This window comes from Cebus imitator, unplaced genomic scaffold (assembly GCF_001604975.1).
Source record: "Cebus imitator isolate Cc_AM_T3 unplaced genomic scaffold, Cebus_imitator-1.0 Scaffold299, whole genome shotgun sequence".
NCBI lineage: Eukaryota > Metazoa > Chordata > Mammalia > Primates > Cebidae > Cebus > Cebus imitator.
The window spans coordinates 1,207,767-1,216,675 of NW_016107614.1; the positions used below are offsets into that span (position 1 = coordinate 1,207,767).

At 52.4% G+C, this 8,909-nt stretch overlaps 2 protein-coding genes across 3 annotated transcripts in view; both read right to left on the reverse strand.

Moving 5' to 3' along the window:
- The window catches only part of HOGA1 (4-hydroxy-2-oxoglutarate aldolase 1), a 29,736-nt gene extending 25,936 nt beyond the window's left edge, over positions 1–3,800 (reverse strand). Inside the window, exon 1 of one of the 2 annotated variants that reach the window (XM_037729350.1) lies at positions 3,200–3,800. In XM_037729350.1, the coding sequence (XP_037585278.1) occupies positions 3,200–3,410 (211 nt within the window). In that variant the 5' untranslated portion in view covers positions 3,411–3,800. The remainder of the gene's footprint in view (positions 1–3,199) is intronic. The other variant, XM_017502768.2, reaches the window with a different exon arrangement.
- Positions 3,801–4,216: 416 nt separating this feature from the next.
- The window catches only part of ANKRD2 (ankyrin repeat domain 2), a 12,186-nt gene continuing 7,493 nt past the window's right edge, over positions 4,217–8,909 (reverse strand). Inside the window, 5 exon segments of the mRNA XM_017502763.2 lie at positions 4,217–4,522; positions 5,383–5,481; positions 5,672–5,770; positions 6,982–7,080; positions 7,442–7,540. Of these exon segments, the coding sequence (XP_017358252.2) occupies positions 4,373–4,522; positions 5,383–5,481; positions 5,672–5,770; positions 6,982–7,080; positions 7,442–7,540 (546 nt within the window). The 3' untranslated portion in view covers positions 4,217–4,372.

An 8,909-nucleotide genomic window follows, 5' to 3' on the forward strand; every position in this document is an offset into this window, starting at 1 on the left:
AAAAAAAAAAAAAAAAAAAAAAAAGAGCTACATTATTTCATAGTTTCAGGCAGTGCTTTCCAGAAGAATCCCTAACACTTCACTGATTCATGCAGGGCAGCTTCCCACCTCCTATTTATTTATTTTAATAGAGACAGGCTGGGTGCGGTGGCTCATGCCTGTAATCCCAGCACTTTGGGAGGCTGAGGCAGGCAAATCAACTGAGGTCAGGAGTTCGAGACTAGCCTGGCCAACATGGCAAAACCCCATCTCTACTAAAAATAGAAAAATTAGCCAGGCGTGGTGGCACGCGCCTGTAATCCTAGCTACTCAGGTGGCTGAGACAGGAGAATCACTTGAACCCAGGAGGTGGAGGTTGCAGTGAACTGAGATCAGGCCACTGCACTCCAGCCTGGGTGACAGAGCGAGACTCCGCCTCAGGAAAAAAAATAGAGACAGGGTCTCCCTATGTTGCCCAGGCTTGTCTCCGAAAGAGATCCTCCCGCCTTGGCCTCCCAAAGTGCTGGGATTACAGGAGTGAGCCACTGTGCCTGGCCCCCACCTTCTCTTTAGAGGACCTTTAACTGGCTGCAGAAGGCCCTTACAATGTGATATGTTCCCTCCTCTGAGCCTCTGAGTATTGGGCTGCAAAGTCTACCTCAGTGGCCAGGACAGGCAAGAGAAACACAGATTTCAGAGGTAAAGTTTTTTGCATCTTCCTTCCTGGGCATTTTGGCTGCGTCCTGGGAGCAGGAACGGGACCCTCTACCTCTGTGCTCTCCGTGACAGTGCCTTGGGAGGATTATGTTGACCCTGTGGCCTGGAGCCTAAAGACTCAGTTCCTATTCTAAAATGAGGAAACCGGATTTGAAAGGTTAAGTGATTTCCCCAAGGTCTCTGCAACTGGCAGAATTGGCAGGATTCTTGCCCACAACTCTAACTCCAGATGCTGGGCTCTTCCTACCACAGCCCACTTCCTCTCTGGTATGGGGATGAGTGATCAGATGGGCGTTGGAGACTACATGGGTTGTAAAGGAGACAGACAAGTGGGTATGTGCAGCCCATGGCCCGCCAAGTCCACGGAAGCCTGTGCTCCTGGGCATCCCATGTCCTCTGCAGGGGTAGGTGAATGGCATGGAAGGGAGGGTCCAGAGAAGAGTCTGGGGATCTTTGTGGATTCTCTGGGTGGTAGGCAAAGAGCAGATGCAAAGTCCACCCTCCCCACTCTGAACTAGAGCGTCCTTCAACCTTGAAGCTGAAGCAAGAGCTTCACTTAGAGGCTCAAAATGCTTCTCACTTCAAGAGAACCAGGCCTTCACCAAACCTCCAGGCCCCACAAGCCAAACACCAGCAGAAACTTAGACGGTGTGTCCCTGCTCAATGTGGGCCTCCACAGGGCATTCATTATCCCCAAAGAAGGGGTGCATTCCCTCAGTACTGAGCTATGAATGATCAACGTGTCCATCAGGCCAGGTCACAGTCACAAAGCAGCTTTGCTGCAATGCCAATCACACTGTCATTTTAATCATTATTGCCGTCGGAATCGGTACCTTCCAATGTATATGGCTCTATAGTTTACAGCATGCTTTCACTTTCATTCTCTCAGATTTTTTGTCCAATCATCCCATAATATGAGCATTATCACTCCCATGTGTCCTATAGGGATCATCCCACAGTAAGTCAGTGCCAGAGCTGTTATTTGATTATTATTTTTTTGAGACAGAATCTTGCTCTGTCTCCCAGGCTGGAGTGCAGAGGTGCCATCTCAATTCATTGCAACCTCTGCCTCCCAGGTTCAAACTATTCTTCTGCCTCAGCCTCCCGAGTAGCTGTGGTTACAGGCGCCCACCACCACACCTGGCTAATTTTATTTTTATTAGAAACAGGGTTTCACCACGTTGGCCAGGCTGGTCTTGAACTCCTGACCTCAGCTGATCCACCTGCCTTGGCCTCCCAAAGTGTTGGGATTACAGGTGTGAGCCACCACGCCTGGCCTGATTTTGTTTGTTTTTTTTGAGATGGAGTCTTGCTCTGTCACCCAGGCTGGAGTGCAACGGTGTGATCTTGGCTCACTGTAACCTCCGCCTCCCAGTTTCAAGCGATTCTCCTGTCTCAGCCCTCTGAGTAGCTGGGATTACCAGCACCTGTCACCATACCCAGCTAACTTTTATATTTTTAGTAGAGACGGGGTTTCACCATGTTGGCTAGGCTGGTCTTGAATTCCTGACCTCATGATCTGCTCACCTTGGTCTCCCAAAGTGCTAGGATTACAGGCGAGAGCCACTGTGCCCAGCCCAGAGCTGTGATTTGAAACCAGAGTCCACGGCCTACACGATACTGCCTCACTAGGAACCATACCATTCCCAAAGCTAGTGCCAACCAGGTGTGCTGTTGAAATAGTGTGGTCTAGCAGCTCCGAAAGGTTTATAACGAGAGTCAGCGAGGGAGCGAAGCAGAGCATGGGCATGCAGTCAGAGGAGGTGCAGCTATGTGTTAGCTGAATGGCCTTGGGTGGTGACCATGTCACTCTGAGCCCCAGGTTCCCATCTGTGGGATGGTGCTATAGAGAGCACTACCTCAGGGGATTGCGCGGTAAGGAATGGGAACGCGCTGGGCGGAGCAGGGCAGGCAGGACTTGCCATTTTCTTCTACCTTCATTTATTGTGCCAGGGACTCTGTTAAATGTTGAGTGTCGCAAATATCTTCTGGTCCCCAACCTCAAAGCAGGGGAGACCCATGTATATAGAGAGATGGGGGTCACAGGAGCCACAACAGAGAAAACTAATTCTGCCAAGGCGTCTTTGTCCAGAAGAGAACATGCAAAAAAACTTTTGAGGAAGCTGGGACTGTGGCTGGGCTGCCACGTGACTGCAGCCAGATGTCCTCATATCTGCAAGGCTGACAAGGACTTTCACACCCATTATCTAGTCCAACCCCAGAATAACTCTGGGAGCTACAAAGGCACTTTAGCCGTTTACAGCTGGGTAAATGGAAGCAGGTGAGGTCTGGCTTAAGGTTACAGGCCAGCAAGGAGCTTCCTGCCTGTCTCCTGATTCCAGATCAGTCCCACCTGTTCCTCTCCCACAATAAAGTGACCCACTGAGTACCAGAATATCCCTGGACAGCTTGACAGAGCCTGTGTACCTTCCCTTGTTTTCTGGCTAAAGAGAATAGGGCCACTCACATCTCCCCAACTCCCACAGAGGACAGCCCCGCTTACCTCGGAAGGGGAGGGTGCCCAGTTTGTGCAGATTCTCCTCCAGTTTCCCATAGTCCACCTCTGCAGTGGCAGTGAAGGGGGTGGTCACAGGGGGGTAGATGCCCGCAATGTCCACCTTCTTCCCCTCCCCTGAGGCCCAGCCCCTCACATTCCTGGACAAGCCCCTGCTCAACCCCTGCCTCACAGAGGACCAGACTTGGGGACCCAGCATCTCTGCAGGAGGCCAGAGGCACAGTTGGTCTGTGTCCCAGAGTGAGACTTAGTTTGGACTCTTTCTAACCCCCTATTAATGATCAATGTGTCTAGTTAAAAATTTGCGGCCTCCCTGACTTGTGGCCACTGGGGCAGGCCTGAGCTGAGTGTCCCCAGGGTCAGGGGCAAGGCACATAGGCCCCAGGGTCCCTCTTCCTTCTGGGTAGTAGCCGGAGAAATGCCACAAAACAGTGTCCCTCTGGCCAGATGTAGGACTGGTTTCTGGGACCCGAATATTAAAGGGTATCTCCAGTGGGATCTGGGCCCTCCTCCCACCATTCCCAGCCCCAAAGCCGGAAGCACCACCAGGTTTCCACAGGCAGTTCTGAGGCTGGTGGAGCTGATTGGCTGAGCAGGCCCTGCCCTGTGGGAGGCGTGGCAAGGCTGGGTAAGAAGCTGCCTGTGACAGGCTGTCCCTCCCCTGCCCCAGTCCCCTGCCAGGCTCCTCCTGCCAAGACAGCCACACGACAAGCCTGTGCTAGCCACACACAGCCCCACAGGACAGCAGTCACCAGGAAGGGGGACCAGGATGAGTGTATCACCAAGTCAATCCATGCAGGGGCCAAGCCTGGCCCCAGAGACATGGGACAGGGCAGGAAAAATTGAGTGACAGGGAAGAAACGAAAAGAGACCACGGCAGGGAAGCTGCAGGGCTGGCTTCGAGGCCCAACTGGCTCCCAGTTTCCCTCCTCCCCAAGCCTACATGTGGCCCAGTCTTTCTTCCTTCCTAAATATTTCAGACACAAATGGAAATGAACATCACAATTAGCAAAAACAGCCTTTTTATTGTGGTAGTTTGTGGGTGCTCCTGCACCACGCAGAGGAAAGGCTGGGCCCTCGGTGAGCTCTGGGAGACATTCTTAGGATCCTCTGGCTGCACACAGGGAGGGGCCAGGTAGCTGGCTGGGCTGGGGCAGGGGTTCACTGGGCTGGCACGGGCTGGGGGGTCTCCCGCCCACTCTCATCAGGCCCCTCCAGCCCGTTATGCTCAGCCCCCGGCTCAGGATGCTCCAGGGCGTGCCGGGTATCAGTCTGCCACAGCTGCACCAGGTCCGTGGGGGTCTTTCCTGCCTGCAGGGGCCAAGAGAAAATCTATTCACTGTCCTGAAGGCTTTCCCAGGAAGTACCCTCATCTATACCACAGTGCTTCTCATATGGGGGCAACCGGCAATGTGTGAAGACACTTTTGGTTGTCACCCTGGGGGATGGGCACTACTGGCATCTAGTGGGCAGAGGCCAAGCATGCTGCTTAAACATCCTACAATGCATAGAATAGTCTCCTACAAAAAGAAATCACCCAGCCTGCAATGTCAATAATGCTGGGGTTGAAAAACCTCATTTCTACCTTCTCCATATCTTCCTGCTTTTCTCATTATCCCCTTAGCCTTTCTTGAGCCCGAGGGACTCTCCCATGCCCTCCTTTTGTGAATGCTCTGGGCCCCAAAGAAGAACTAGGACAAAGTGTCCCCTAGTCCAAGGTGTTCCCTGGGCACCTTCTCCTTCCAAGGACTTCCTGCCTAGATTCTAAGAAAACTTAAAGGCCCGCAGGAGCTGACATGGTGTGCTAGGAATTGTCATGCCAGTCGAGTGCTCAGACCCTTCCAGCTCTTCATGATTCTGGCCTTCTTGGGCCTGCATGTGAGCACCCCCTCTTTGGGAAGTCCTCTTGGGGTCTTTGGGACGTCTTTGGGAAGGCCTCTTGCTGCCCTTCCTACTGTCTCTCTGCACTTGCCCTCTGGACATAGAGACACACATAGAGTGGGGCGGGCAGTTGGAGTGGTGCTCTGGAAGAGAACAACTTTATGTGCTATGGTACTGGCCAGAGCCAATGATACCTGTCCCTAGTTGGGGGTCCCCCAGGGGCTTGGACAGCCCCTCCCACTATGTGAATGCTCACACCCATGACTGAATCAGGGCGGGAATGAGCTTACCAGGTTCTTGGTCATCATGTCAGCCCCATGCAGGAGCAGCAGTTTGATGATTTTGTAGCGGTTGAGTCTCACAGCGTCATGCAGGGCAGTGTCTCCTTCCTAGAGTCAGTGTGGCACTCAGTATGGACCTTGTGGGCAGTGGGAGGGGGCAGGGTGATGGGAGGTGGTCTAGAGACCCTGCTCAGGAGCCAAGTCCTGAAGGCCCCAGGAGTAAGGACACCACCTGCAGGAGCCTGCAGGCTGCCCGCATGCCCACGGCGGGGTGAGCAGCAGGCAGGCTGACACTCACTCTGTCTCTGGCATTGATGTCCAGGCCCAGGGATAGAAAGTGCTCCACAATCTCCATGCGCCCTGTCCGGACTGCCACATGCAGGGGGGTGCTCAGCAGCTGGGTGGGAGGAATCAGGAACTGCTGGTTGACAGGGCCTGAACTGTGGTACCCCTGGGGAGGCGGGGCTGTTCTAACTCCAGCTTAATCCCTCTTCCACGTCCTAGTGCCAAGGCCTGAGCCCTGGAGGGGCAGAGAATGGTATAATTTCCTACCATCCCATCCAATGGGCTAACTCTAAAGCCTTAAATGGCACTTCCTCCAGGAAGCCTTCTATGATTCTCCTCTCACTCAGCTGCTCACTCGTCTACCCTTCTTTTAATAATCATAATAGATGTTATTTATTGAGAGATGACTATGGGATAGACATGGCAAAAGCTTACAGGGCATTTGCCTTGCTGGGCACAGTGGCTCACGCCTGTAATCCTAGCTCTTTGGGAGGCCGAGGTGCGTGGATCACCTGAGGTCAGGAGTTCAAGACCAGCCTGACCAACATGGTGAAACCCCGTCTCTTCTAAAAATACAAAAATTAGCTGGGCGTGGTGGCACACGCCTGTAATCCCACCTACTCAGGAGGCTGAGGCAGGAGAATCACTTGAACCCAGGAGGCAGAGGTTTCAGTGAGCCGAGATCACACCATTGCACTCCAGCCTGGGTGACCGAGCAAGACTCCGTCTCAGAAAACAAACAAACAAACAAACAAACCAAAAACAAGACATTTGCCTTATGTTGAATAAATAATTTATTTACGTATGTTTTCTCACCTAATCTACACAAGAACTCTGCAAGACATTTTACAGATGAGGAACAAAAGCTCAGAGGCTGTCAGTTGTTCAAGGTTGTACATGAAAGAATAAGTGAATAGAAGGATGGTGCATGAATAAATAAATGAATGAGTGGATGAATAAATGGAAAAATGGATGGATGAATAGAGAGCTAGATAGAAGGATAATGATGGATACCATGAACAAATCTTGCATCTTTTGAGTGGTCCCGAAGACCCCAAGACAGTGAGTCTCTTGTCCTCCCTTCCTGTCCGCTCTTCCTGCTTCCATCCCCTTGGTGGTTCATCAAGGGCCTGTGCGGATGGCAGGGACCTATCCCGGGGCTGGGAGGCCCCGTAGGACACTGTCTTCGCTTCCCTGTTCTGCAGCCAGAAACCAGACTAGCTCGCTACCTTCCTGCCCCCCTGGGCTTTCCTGCCCTCGGACCCCTGCCTTCCTCCCAACAGCCACCCCAATATCTGTTGCTTCTGAGCATTGTTGCCTCACCTTATCCCTCATATTGGTATCTGCTCCTCGGCTTTGCAGAAGTTTCACCACCTCTAAGTGGCCACCACGGCAGGCCCAATGCATGGCTGTGCAGTCCAGCTAGAAGGAAATGATGGGATCTAACTACAGCGCTGCAGAGAAGAAAAAATCCGGGGGGAATGGGCTCCAGCCAGGAGGACAGAGGGATGTCTAGGGGAAAGGTACAGGGAGCAGCCTGGGCCTGGGCAATGGACCAAGTGGAACAGAAAAACACTCAGGGCCCATCCGATCCAAACCAGACTCACAGAGGATGCTTAGGGAGGAGAAGGGGCTTCCTCGAGGTCACACAAGCCACTGAGGTGGAATCTGGCCCCTCAGCAACCTGTTTGTGCTTCAGGTTGGCACAGGGGGCAGGGAGAGGGTGTCTGTTGGTGCTGGACCCACCTCCTGTCTCCCGCTGAATACCTGCCCTCTCACTCACCCGATCCTGGAAGTCCACAGTGGCCCCACTATCCAGAAGCTTCTCCAGGATTTCCACATGGCCTTCCAGGGAGGCTCGGTGCAGTGCTGTCCGACGGAACTGTCCCCAGAGAGGCTGTCAGGGCCTGGCCTCTGGCTCCAGGCCTGAGCCCATCTCCCACTCAAGCTGAGGCCCAAGCCTTCCCCCCAGCTTGATTCTCTCCCCTGTGCTTGCCTCCCATGTTTTCTTTTCCTTTCTTTCTTCCTTCCTTCCTTCCTTTTCTTTCTTTCTTCCTTCCTTCCTTCCTTTCTTTTCTTTCTTTCTTTTTTCTCTTTCTTTCTTTCTTTCTCTCTCACTTTCTTTCTTTCTTTCTCTCTCTCTCTCACTCTTTCTTTCTTTCTTTCTTTCTTTCTTTCTTTCTTTTTCTCTCTTTTGCAATTGAGTCTCACCGTCACCCAGGCTGGAGTGTACTGGCACAATCTCGGCTCACTGCAATCTCCGACTCCCTGGTTCAAGCGATTCTCCTGCCTCAGTCACCTGAGTAACTGGGATTACAGGCATGCGCCACCACACCCAGCTAATTTTGTGTATTTTTTTTTTTTTTTTTTTAGTAGAGATGGTATTTCACCATGTTGGCCAGGATGGTCTTGATCTCATGACTTTGTGTTCCACCAGCCTTGGCCTCCCAAAGTGCTGGGATTACAGGTGTGAGCCACCACGCCCAGCCACCCATGTTTTCTGTGTTCTTCCAGTTCCTTTATGCTCTGTCCAGACTAGCCTGGGAGCCCTCTGTCCCGGGGACCCCAACCTTCTCACTGCCCCCCAAGCACATCAAGCCACACCTCTACACAGGCAGTTCCCTCTTCAGGCATGCCTGTTTTGCCCTCACTTCTTGTGAGTGCTTGATAAAATCTGCTACTCCTTCAAGATGCAGCTCAAATGTCATCATTTCCTTGAAACTTCTAGGTCAGGGCTGCCCCAGGGCCCAGATGACTCTTGACTGTGAGAGTCTGTTCAAGGGCAGGTCAAGTCTTGCTGGACACCCCGAGTGCCTAGCACAGGGCCAGAATGAGCAGGTGACACTGATCACTGATTCAAAGAAAGAATAAACTTTTCCCCTTCTCCTTTCTGCCTTGGACTTTGGAAAACTCAGGCCACAATATCTTTCCATATTCTAATGATCCGGTTACAGGCCACAGTGAGTATCTTTCTGTATTCCAATGATCCGGTTACACGTCAGTCTCCCCAAGGAACCAACCCTAGTCTGTTTCTTTTTTTGTATTCTGGCACCTAGTGCGGTGCTCAGAAGTAGAAGGTTCTTGGACAGACTGAGGGGATTAAGACTTTGGAGTCTAAAGAACAGAACGGACGGCCGGGCGCGGTGGCTCAAGCCTGTAATCCCAGCACTTTGGGAGGCCGAGGTGGGTGGATCACGAGGTCAAGAGATCGAGACCATCCTGGTCAACATGGTGAAACCCCGTCTCTACTA